At 38.8% G+C, this 12,806-nt stretch overlaps 1 protein-coding gene across 5 annotated transcripts in view; it reads right to left on the bottom strand.

Annotated features, from left to right (window-relative positions):
- Nucleotides 1-12,806, bottom strand: part of LOC128512848 (receptor-type tyrosine-protein phosphatase S-like) — a 144,587-nt gene that overhangs the window by 68,707 nt on the left and 63,074 nt on the right. For all 5 annotated transcript variants that reach the window (XM_053486304.1, XM_053486306.1, XM_053486307.1 and 2 more), the window contains one exon: nucleotides 167-277. In XM_053486304.1, the coding sequence (XP_053342279.1) occupies nucleotides 167-277 (111 nt within the window). The remainder of the gene's footprint in view (nucleotides 1-166; nucleotides 278-12,806) is intronic.

Below are 12,806 nucleotides of genomic sequence, written 5' to 3'. Positions count from 1 at the left end.
GTCAGTATTTTTCGCAGCAACATAAATAAAATGCACCATTCACCATACATTACTGTATACATAAATATTTCCTTTCATTTTTTTTTTAGGGGGAAAAAAGGACAGCTCTCCTGCTTATCCTTAAATGAAAGTGGATGACCTATGGGGTACCTACTGTAATCCGTACCTCTCACATAAAGATTGGCCGGGGAGGAGTAGCGCACTCCTTGCGAGTTTGACGCTACACACTCATATTTCCCCTGGTCTGTCTCCTCGGTCCGCTCAATCTGCAAGGCACCTGGAGACAGGGAGAGCGAGAGAGCGAGAGAGCGAGAAAGCGAGAGAGAGAGATTGTGGGAGGGAGAGATTGAGGGAGGAAGGAAAAAATGTGTGACAAAGGAGCGGGAGGTGGTGAAAAACAGAGATTGAGAAAAAGACAAGGTGCGGGAGGAAGGATTGTGGGAGATTCGAAATGATAGGAAGGAAAGGCAGTCAAGAGAATGAGGGAGAATGAGGAAACGATGGTTAGGATAAAATTAATAGGAAGAGTGAACGGATGAACAGATGGAACAAGGGTGGGCAGGGAAAGATAGATAAAGAGGCAGACAGAGTGACAGCGGTGCAGGAAAGAAAAAAGTGAAAAGAAAAAAAGACACATAGAAAATGTTACATATATTATACAAATGATTTATAAATAGGCTTATTTTAACAACAAAAAAACCCCACTGTATTTCATTAACATTTACATGTCCTCCTTCTACTTCTTTCTTCTCCTCCTTCTCCTTCTTTGGCTTCATAGCTCTCAGAATAATATCAACATCATAATTTCTTCACTGATTGCTAAATCCTCATCACACTTTCAGAATTCCATCTCTGTTCCATCCACCAACCCCTACTTATTTTTTCTAAACCTGACTAAAATATTATTTCTTTCCGTGCCGTTTGAAAACATTATGCACAGTCGCCAGCGGCTTCCGAGCGAGAACGAGTGAGAGCGTTCGTCTAACCAAATTGAGGTGGAAAACACAAAAAGAGGCACGGTGAAGGTTATTTTTTTATTCGCTGGAGGGATTGAGCTCCACCTTTTTTCCATCCTCTCACTTTGCGTGCAGAAAGGGAGGCATGACAAAGCATTATGCTGATGCAGGAGCTGAGGGATTTACTCTCAGCTCTCCTCTCCAGAACACCAGAGCAACTCCAAGTTAGGGAATCTCTCGAGGTGCAACTTAGACAGACTAATTATCACATTTTATTAACTTTTTACCCCAAATTTAGTAGCTTCTAATTTTCACCCTGGTCTTCAATATTAAGCCACAGCTATCAGTATCAGCATTAGCCTTAACTATAAAGTTAAGGCTAATGCTGGAGTAGCAGTTCATTTTTTAAAATCCTGTTAATGGCACTGCCATCCACAGCCCAGAAGCCAATGAAGAAAAAATGTGCATACTCGCTCTCAATTGTCAATCACTGTGACACCAGCCAATCATGAGTGTCTATAGGTTTGTGTATGCGAAAGAGGGCAAAAAGCTCTTTCATTTGAGTGCCCTGTGACACAGCATGAACTACAGGCTGAAAGTTTATTGCTAGATGGCATTAAATGTCTTTGAGGAACTATGTGCTACTGCTAGCCATGAACAAATCAACATGGACAGTTCAGAGGCAACCTGGAATGACTTAAAAGCAATTATTAAGGACACAAAGTATTGTTTATCGGCACACAACCAAATAGTGGAATAAACTTTGCGTCTGTCTCAAAGGCAATCCAGTGCCTCGAACCCAACCTTTCCAGGACAGACTCTTGATCCACCTCAACCCTAAGCAGGATAAACCACTTCCTGAAAAAGAACAAATGAATCAGTCGGGTTTAACCTTATTACGCTATACACTTCGCAAATACTTTCTTTCACTATCTCCATGTACTTGCTCTATTTACTCTTTATAAACAGGCAATCCTGCTGTCTCCAGCTGACACATATGTTAACTTGTGCTGGTATAGAAAATATTTAGAGAGCTCAGTAATTCTTCTGTGTTCCCAGCTGAATTTAGGTTTCCAGGTCAAGATTTACCACTGGAGTCCAAGAACATGACAGAGCTTAACAGAACCTGAACGTCAGCCTAATGATACTGTACAACTGCGGATGAATCAAAGCAAGCTAGAACTAATTGGTCAACATTATAGTCTGACCTCGTAACACTCTTGCGGCTGAAGGGAATCGAATCCTTAAATTATAATAACAAGGTTTAGTGGAAAAACTAACCAGAAGACAAAACATTATATTTGTACAGTGAATCCAGACTGTGTTTTAAGCTTCAGGGTCCTTAGTTTGAACTACTTTTTTGTGTCTGGACTTTCTATGTACAGTGGGTACGGAAAGTATTCAGACCCCCTTAAATTATTAATCCTTTGTTATATTGCAGCCATTTGCTAAAATTATTTAAGTTCATTTTTTTCTTCATTAATGTACACACAGCACCACATATTGACAGAAAAACACAGAAATGTTGGCATTTTTGCAGATTTATTAAAAGGAAAATCTAAAATATCATTTACATTACATTTACATTTAGGCGTTTGGCAGACGCTCCTATCCAGAGCGACTTACAAAAAGTGTGCCTAATTATTCAGACCCTTTCCTGTAACACTCATATATTTTTTATCAGGTGCTGTTCATTTCTTCTGATCATCCTTGAGATGGTTCTACACCTTTATTTAATTTGGACAACTGATTAACATTGATTAGGAGAGCCACACACCTGTCTATATTCAATTCAATTCAATTCTATTTGTATAACGCTTTTAACAATTGTCATTGTCGCAAAGCAACTTTACACAATCAAAATAATTATTTAATAAGATCTTACAGCTTACAATGCATGTCAGAGCAAATGAAAATCATGAGGTCAAAGGAACTGTCAACCAAAGTCAATCATCACTGCAGCCCTCCACCAGTCGGGGCTTTATGGCAGAGTGGCCCGACAGAAGCTTCTCCTCAGTGCAAGACACATTAAAAAACACCCAAAGGACTCCAAGATGGTGAGAAATAAGATTCTCTGGTCTAATTCTAAGCGGTATATGTGGAGAAAACCAGGCACTGCTCATCACCTGTCCAATACAGCCCCAACAGTGAAGCATGGTGGTGGCAGCATCATGCTGTGGGTGTGTTTTTTAGCTGCAGGGACAGGACGACTGGTTGCAATCGAGGGAAATATGAAGGATGAATCCAAGTACAGGAAAATCCTGGACAAAAACCTTCTCCAGAGTGCTCAGGACCTCAGACTGGGCCGAAGGTTTACCTTCCAAGAAGACAATGGCCCTAAGCACACAGCTAAAATAACTTGTGTTGGCGTCACAACAACTCTGTGACTGTTCCTGAATGGCCCAGCCAGAGCCCTGACTTAAACCCAATTGAGCATCTCTAAGGAAACCTAAAAATGGCTGTCCACCAACGTTTACCATCCAACCTGACAGAACTGGAGAGGATCTGCAAGGAGGTATGGCAGAGGATCCCCAAATCCAGGTGTAAAAAACTGGTTGCATATTTCCCAAAAAGGCTCATGGTGGTATAAGATTAAAAGGGTACTTCTACTAAATACTGAGCAAAGGGTCTGAATAGTTAGGACCATGCGATATTTCAGTTTTTCTTTTTTAATAAATCTGCAAAAATGTCAACAATTCTGTGTTTTTCTGTCAATATGGGGTGCTGTGTGTACATTAATGAGGAAAAAAATGAACTTAAATGATTTTAGCAAATGGCTGCAATATAACAAAGAGTGAAAAATTTAAGGGGTCTGAGTACTTTCCATACCCACTGTACATTCCATGTGGCTTTTCTCCAGGTTTGATGCTCATAAGAAATGTTGCAAGAACTACTATTAAATTACCATGGTACTTCAATATACATTACATGGTGGTAGGCATCATGGTAACATACAGTAGGGTAGGTACTATTGCACTTTAATGGGTACTATTTTAGTACTATTGTATGTACCACCATATTAGTTCAGCAGGGTTCTACCAAAGTATGTTTGTACATACAGTACTGTACCATATTAGGAACCATAGTACATACTACTGGTATGGTGTAATACAGATAGTGTATGCTAGTGTATTTAAAGTATTATTAAGAGGTTCAACATACTGTACCCTATGGTAACTGATTAATGTTACATACAATACATACAATGGTACTGTTCAATATAAATATTACCATTCTTGAATGTCCAGAACTGTGTACCATAATATAGTAAATTAACTTTTGTACCAAATATTGTACCTTGGTAGATCCATGTACCAAAGTGTGGTTTACAGTATGTAGTATATCATTAAATACAGTATGTACCATGGAACTGTCAAAAATGCCACAGTACTATATACCAGAGTACAGGTACCATCGAACTACTATGGTACTATATACTGTACCATGGTAAAATTTCTTATGGCTGGTTTTCTTCCATTTCCAAAAACAGACCTGCTGGCAACTGTAAATTGCCATCCTATGGATAGGAACTCAGTTTAGAGTGTATTCCTATCCTACCTCCTGGGATACACTGCAGATCCAGCACAACCCTAATCACAGTAAACTGAAAATGGATAAACAAAAGGAATACAGTATATTGGATGGATAGTGTTGCAAACTGTGGCAGTTACCTTACTTTGAGGTTTGGTCAAGGAAACTGCGGACTTCAGGAAGCTTCCAAAATTCCTACATTTTTGAGGTGTTATAAAACAATTTTTTTGTTTGTTTGTTTTCCACCAGTTGTAAGGCGGCAATCATGCATTCACATAATTACTTAGTCATTCACTGCTCCTTGTGTAATTGCTACTCATGCATCACAGGACAGCTTTCAGTCATGGAGGCGGGGTACACCCCACTGTACCACTTTAAACTCGAATCTTCTGCATCATTTTTTTTCTCTTTGACCTTGTTTTTCACCTCGTTGATCTTCCTGCTGAAAAACCTTCCATTTAATAAACGATGTGAAGCAAGAATAAATAGTGACTTGCCATTCCCTTAGCCACAACCTGTCATAATGCATCTTGCTCTACACCTTGCCCATCTAAAGGTTTCAGTGTTCCGAGGCACTGAATTCACCGACACACGCGCACACATGCATGCACACACACATGAACAGAATATCCCTCCTGGGAGATGCTGTTCTGATAATAAGAGGAGACGAAAGCCTCGGTCTGTCTCTCACAGAGCTTCTCTGTAGTTAAGGAGAAGCAATCCTGGCAACAAATTTCAACCAACCAACCAACCAACCCACCCAGCCCCAAACACACACAAGCACACACACCCAAACTCTGGCAGCAGAAGACCCAGATTGATCCAGAAGATTCAGGTGGAACAGACTAATGAGAGTACTGCTCATACGAAAAACAAGCAACCGCCTGCAACGTAATAGCTTGTGTGTGTGTGTGTGTGTGTGTGTGTCTGTGCATCCATGGAAAATACAACAGTATCATTTTCTTTCTTACTCACTAGGTGCTTTCCACCTACATGCATAAAGCTTCTTACACACACACATACACACAACACATCTCTTGTTGGGTGTTTTGCGAAGCAACAGGGGTCTTTGGAATGAATGTCTTTTTTGGGGGGCAAAACTTTTCTTTTGTTAAATACTGTTTCCATACTGTACATTTAAATACATTATTAAATGAATACCTTCTCTTCATCTTTCATGTGCAATATCATTTAAAAAAATCAAAACAATCAACATTAATTTAGAACAGAATAGTAGGCAACTTTCGCCCCAAATTGCCCCAATGCCATGATTTCTGCTTAATTTTGTATTCACAACCAGCTCAGAAAGTTTAATGGTGTTTGGCACAGGTGTGCCCTAAAAAACCACTCCAATCATGCGAATGCTAAATTTGGCTAAGCAGCTCGTCTGTGCTTCCTCCACAAGAGCTTACGTGTGCTTCTCTAGTGAAGTCATATTCCTGTCAAAGTCAGCCATTTATGGAAATAACTTTCCGGTGTTTTGCAGCACTTGTCAGAGATCCGAAAGGCATACGGCACGCCATTGATCAGATGCTGAAGCACAACCAACTTCGCATTCAAACAGCCAGCAGTGTGAAAATACCTCAAAACAGCAGCCTGGGGGTTTTAACCAACATGGCGTCAGTTGGGAAACTTGTTCAAACTGACTTCATGATGAGTGTTTCGAGCTTTTCCGCATTTGTACCCCCAACCTTGGCTCCTTCTCTATCTCTGTCAGTATGCACTTCTTAGACGTGCGCTTGGTTTTCTGCAAAATCGCCTCCCTGCGGAATTTCTGAGCACCGACTTCTCAGACTGCCTTGACATGACGGGGGCAAAAACACAAAAAAGAAGCAAGAAACGAGGTTGTCTAAGGCAGCACGTTTTCTCGCACGTGTCTGCTGCAGGGAAAAGACATTGAGAATATGGGGGAGGCTGTGAATATGTGTGTTTCAGATTGTGTGCTGTCATGCATAAGTTTCAGGTACGCTAAGCTGTGTGTGTTCTGCTTGAGTGCGACCAATCACAATTGCCATCTGTCATGCTCTAATGTATTCATACACTCACAGCTACACACACACACACACACACACACACACACACACAGGTAACGCTGCACGCTGAGCCTCTGGCAGCTACACTTCTCACGCTGACCCGTAGCAACACATGCAGGTGCAAAGCGCAATGTAAAATTGCTTACAAGTAGAAATAATTTGAGCACTTAGAAAAATGGACGTAACCTAATTGTAAATATTATCAATAATACAACTTAAGCTAAAGTAAACGAGTATGTTTAAAAAATGGATTGTGTTGGGTTTTTAAATTTAGAAAGTTTATCACATGACTGTATAACTTGTTTCACAAAACCTTCGCAATTACTATGGCGATTTGTATTATATTTGTATTATATAGGATTCATTATATTAAACTAAGCCGCACATTTATCTTTTTTTTTTTTTCTCTCTGTATCTTTGTTACTACCTTCGGGCTGTATTGAAGGCTGGAGCCTTAAATTCAAGCATAAGCCAATAGTCACTTCTCTAAAAAATGACCCTTATTCAGCCTTGTACTGCGTGAATTCTAAACTTAAATGGCTCCTTAAGATTACTGAAATTAACCAGCACAGTTCAGGCTTAAATAATGTCAAGTTTTGTTTTTTTGTTTGTTTGTTTTTTGTGTACGTCTGAGTTTTTTTCTTTTAACACCTGCTCGTAAACCTACAGTATAGAAACAGTGCAACAGAAAATACAGAACATGTAGCCAAAATCATGTGGACACCTGGCCATCACATTCACAGGTGGCTCTTCCTCAAGGTGTTGCCACAAAGATAGAGCCATACAATTGTCTAGAATGTCTTTATGTGCTCTGAGATTTCAATTTCTGTTTCACTTAAACTAAGGAACGCAAACATTTTCCAGTGTGACAATACCCTTGTGCAAAAAGTGAGCGAAACTAAGAAAATCCAGAACAATCACACTTTAAAATTGGGGGAAAAGCCTTCAGATGAAATCTGAGATTATTATAACGGTAAAAGAGAAGATCAACTCTGTGTTACTGCCCATATATTTGAAATAGGTGCTTGTGGGTTTGATATTCAGGTGTCCACATACTTTTGGCCATTTACTGATAATAGCCTTTAAGCGGCTATTCAACATTTTAAACCAGGTATGTATAGTAAAATGCATTTTCATAATAGACAATTTTTTTTTTGTTATTTAATTACCAGCAATCCCAGATTTACGGTCTGCCAGAGAAAAAGCTTTAATGCCACTGTAGTAAACCAGTTAAGGAGCAGGTGATGAATTCATTCTTCAAAAAGGGTTAAGAAATTATTTCTTCCTTAAGTTGTTTTATATATACAGTACACACACAGAGTGGGTGAAAAGTAACTAGGGATTAAAAAAATAGTAATAAAGTCCATAAAACAAATTTATTGAAACAAATTGTACATGTCCTTTATTCCATAGGACCAGTGGCATCAACCAGTTCCCTCAAACGGCCAGGGATGGAATGCACAGGGTTATAAAGAAAGTCGTTTGCTGAGAACCTCCTGAAGCCCCACAGGAGAAAAAAAAAAATCACATGGGGTGATATCTGGAGGCCATTCATGAGGTCTGCTTCATCCCAGCCAAGGTCCTGGAAAAGTCTATCATACTGCTAGCACAGGCATAAGGGCAGTTAAAATCATAACATAAGGTTCTAATAATATCATAATCTCATCATATCCACTGCTATATGACACTTCCCGATTTAACATATAAAACATATATATCAATACTATGTTTAATACATATCTTATGCAACCGGCTCTCACTTTCCCTCATACACAAACATGCGCGCGCGCGCACACACACACACGTCCTTTTGAGGGATTTGAATTGCACCCAAAAAGCTCCATTAGCTTATTGTTAATCTCGCCTTGCTGAGAACTGGAACCAGTGAAATGTCATTGAATTCAGAAGTAATCCTTCTTGCCTAGTGCCACAGGCAAAGTGGAATGAATGGGCACTGAAACACAAAAAGGGTAGGAAAGTGGAAAGTTTCGAGACTGCAAAAAAAAGCATGGTTAGCATAACATTTCCCCAAAGCAGCTCAGGACAAAACTGAATAAGGAAAACAGAACAGGGAGAACGCTAAAACAGCTAAAAAAAAATAAATAAAAAATAAATAAATAAATAAATAAATAAATTTGCCATCTCTTTGATAGCAAAGTTGGTGGTGGTGTTTTTTTTTTTTTTGTGATGAAAGGCATGATGGGTGTCACGGCTCGATTTGAAGTTAATAACCTTGTTCTGATGCTGACAGAGACGCGGCGGTCCTTGTCCGAGTGATTAGTACTCCTGCTTCTTTTTATTATGCTCTTTTTTATTACCCTGTTATCCTTATCCGTAGCGATAACGAGCATGCCCTAATCAAAAGCTCAGGCTGAGTCACACGCTGGAGTGTGTGCGTCATTATCCTGACCCTCAGAGAGACATGAGAGAGGACAAGAGAGAAATATCGAAAAAAAAAGGGGGGGGGGGGGGAGTGAATGCAGAAATAATGAGAGGCAAACGGACAAATATAATACAACTGGGGTAATGAGAAGGGAAAAAAAGCAACACTTTGTATATGATTTCTGTTGCTGCATATTAGATTGTCACCCCTATTTGCAATCTTGCGTCGTCTCTGCGGCCCTGATCTCCGTGTCTCGCCACACATCACACTTTGTCCTTTTCAGTCTCACTGCCTCTTTTTTAAAAGCAGATCAGTGCACACTTTTGTGCATTCTGAGACCCTCATCTGCTCTCACTCTCTCCCGTCTAGCTCTCTGTGACTCATATCGAAAAAAAGTGGCTTTCTCAACATAACTCACAATTTCACCATCCCTGGTATACAGCTGTTACGTGTGGCTCTGTTTAGATGAAAGCAGGCTAATATTTTTTGTTGATGAACACCTGTAGATTGGGATAAATGATATAGTATTTTTTTCAAGTAAGAAAGGAAAAAGCTAAAAAAAACTGACCACCTTTTCTGCAGCAAATGAATGAATGTGTGTGTGTGAGCCATTATGAAACACATCAACTGTCGTCTTAGACTAATCAAGCATTAGCCTATTTACCGTGTTGCTTTGCATAGTTAGCGAAAACACAATGTCAGGGCTTTCAGTTGATGAAGCGACATGACGGGTCGAGTGGGGTCTTGTTCTTGTCAGGGAACAGGTGCAAGGAAATGATGTCGTGCTCCTTAGCGGGAATCAGGATGCAAGAGTGACAGCGTTAAGCATAGCTAATGCATTGAGCTGAAGATGATATGATGCAACTAACAATTTAGTCATGACTGTATACTTTAACTACATACAGCACCATCATACAGATATCTTAAATGTTTAAACACATGGTCAGTGTTGCGATATTACAGTAGCTATACATTGTATAAACATTTTTTTTTTGGTTAAATTGCCAAAAATTGACAAAACGTTTAATTAGATCCTTGCAAAATCTGTTGAACACTTCTGTGGGGAAAATTCACACTGACAGACAAGCGCTTATCAACTAGCATATTTTCTATTTTATTATATTTTTCTTTTTGTCCCTTAGTATTTCAATTTGTTTCATAAATCAGCTTAGCAATGCCCCAACCCAGTTTTATCATTATCCTAAACAAACCCAAAGAATTTCAACTAGCTAGCTTTAAATTTAGCTTGCTTTAACCTTGCTAACTAAAAGGAATAATGTTCATAAGGCAGCCTTATTCCACCTAAATTTTATTCCATTTACATACCTGGACAACTATAATGGCTGTTACTAAATGCACTCAAAAGTACAGTTTTGAAGGCCGTTCATAAACAATTAATTTTTTTTAAACGAGTCTTTAACGTGACCCAGAAGAACGAGTAGTCTCAGAGAGTCTTCTAGTTTGAAGTCTAGTTCTTTCTTTTGTCACATGACTGCTATAGACGCGATGCAGTGCAATACACAAGAAACAGAATTGAGCAGTTCATCCTGTAAGTCTTTTGGTCCGTATCGTTTGTTTTTTTTTGTCTCACGCGACTCCCGTAGACATGATGCAGTGCAATCAATTTAAAAGAACGAACGACTCGGACTAAAAGACTCATGAGAAAAAACGTTAATTCTCTTTGGTATGTAGTGTACTGCATAGCGTCTATGAGATAGAAGGATGGACGATTCGGACCAGAAGATATGAGAGGTGAGCTGTTTATTCTGATCATCATAATATGTCTTTAGCTGCATTTTAATATTTTCATTACTGGAACTACAGTATAGTCAAAATTTATGTATGTAGACATGTTGGGGGTCCGTTTTTTGAAAATTTAACATTTTATTCTATTTCTGATCAAAAGAAGGAAAATAACCTAAAGAACTCAAAAAAAGATTTGTTCCTTTTTTTTTTCACTAAAATTATCCAAACTTCCCATCAATACTCAAAAGGCCTTTAACGTTTTGCTGGATATTTAGGTCATTAGATAATGGTAGGGATGAAACTTGTTAATCTGATCAGAACTAGTACACACTAAGTGAGTTGTAGATGGTCAGGAGTAAGTACCACTTTCCAAAAAATAAATCAACAAAAACATTAACCGGCTGTAGTTTCTGTTAGCTTGTTTAGGTATTTCATACCTATGAGGGGTGTTCGAGTCAAACCGGGACCTTTGGTTGTGCAGAAGAACAGAACATAGTATAGGAGATGTTATACTAAATAACTCTCACAGGTATGAGGTATGAAACTCATACACTTTATTTCTCTATGTAATCACCTGCTACACTAATGCACTTATCCAAACGTTTCACTAGTGCTTGGAAATCATCAAGGTAGAATGTTTTCTTAGTATGCTGGAGACATAATTAGACCGCCTGCATAACTTCTGAAACATTGGCCTCCCAGGAGCTCCTTTAATGGCCCAAACATGTGAAAATGGCTTGGAGTGAGGTCAGGACCGTACGGGCAACGTGGCAATAACTCCTGGCCAAGTTTCTGTTTTGTGCCAGTGGTGCTTGTGACTGAGTGTGTGTATAGTTCCTTTCCTGTACAGACATATCCGTCTCTTCCTGAAGCTGGCGACAAGTTATCCAGCAAGTTTCAAGGATCAGGCGTTGTTGTATGTTTACAGAAACGACTGCAGTGGGTTTCAAACCACCTCGGTCAAGATCATTATTCATGGACTTATTTTAAAAGTTTGCACCATTCAAATGTTTTACTGCTGCTTATCACCATACTGTGCTTAAAAATTGTTTTTTACACCATCATTCGGGAGAAATCTCATCACAAGTACTGGAATGCCTATTACATAATACTCACAATGTGGCTTTACAGTATATTTCATTTACATCAATAATATCTATATATAATAACATCTTTTTTTTTTTTACAAGAAATATTCATCAAAGAATTATCTATAGTTCAAAATACAACATTTTAAGACAGGGGAAGGCTAACAACAGTAAAACAACTAAGAAATTCTCCTTTCAAAGCCAATGCATAAAGTAAATAGATAACATCCCAGTCTTTCCAGTGATCAATCATTTGATTAAACACTTTATAAATATTTTTTATATAAATTGATAATAGATACATAGATAAATATATACCCACATGTAGAGATGCAGGTAATACCCTCTCTAACAGTAGGTGCGTGTGTGTGTGTGTAGGTAGACTTCCATTAAAGTAGGACTACAGAACAAAAAATACTTCTAAACGTCCAAAGTTGCTCTTGTTAGCTATGAGACTGAACAAAAAGCTGAGTGCCAAGTTTTTCAGAGTACTAGTTATGTACTTCACTTCTGAACAAGATCCATCTCAGCCTCAGGTACCGTATAAGATGCGTCAAACAACAGTGGCTTTTTACATGAAATAACCAGTTCTAACAAGTATTTCATATTTAATATACAGTATAACAGATGTAGGCATACTTCTGTGTGACATTACAGATTTCCTTGAGATTTTTTTATCGTGTCTGAATATCAGATGTAGGATGAATGAAACGCAAGATCTAATGATGTCCCAAAATGTAAAAAAGTAATGTATTAGCCTTGTACTGAGCGTCTTGATATCTGTTCTAAACACATACTGGGCTCATAAAGCATGGGCGGCTCTGGCCAAAGTGGTATTTGGCCTCGTGTCAAATCTAATTGATGACCACTGGAGTAAATTCCCTAATCACAGCCTTCTGTTTAGGCTCCAGTCGCAAATTACAGTCTCAAAAAAAAAAAAGCTTACTGAGCTGAGCTGCAGTAAAAAGCAGTGATTTTAGCAATGACTGCCTTTCCCAAGGTAGCCTTTCATTTGATCGCTGAATCAACAAGCAGACAATCTAACCTCTGAACTAGCATTAGATTAAAA

The sequence above is a fragment of the Clarias gariepinus genome, chromosome 25 (genome assembly GCF_024256425.1).
Source record: "Clarias gariepinus isolate MV-2021 ecotype Netherlands chromosome 25, CGAR_prim_01v2, whole genome shotgun sequence".
Classification (NCBI taxonomy): Eukaryota; Metazoa; Chordata; class Actinopteri; order Siluriformes; family Clariidae; genus Clarias; species Clarias gariepinus.
Note: the sequence above shows the minus strand (reverse complement) of the source record. Positions and strands in the feature narration are given on the sequence as shown.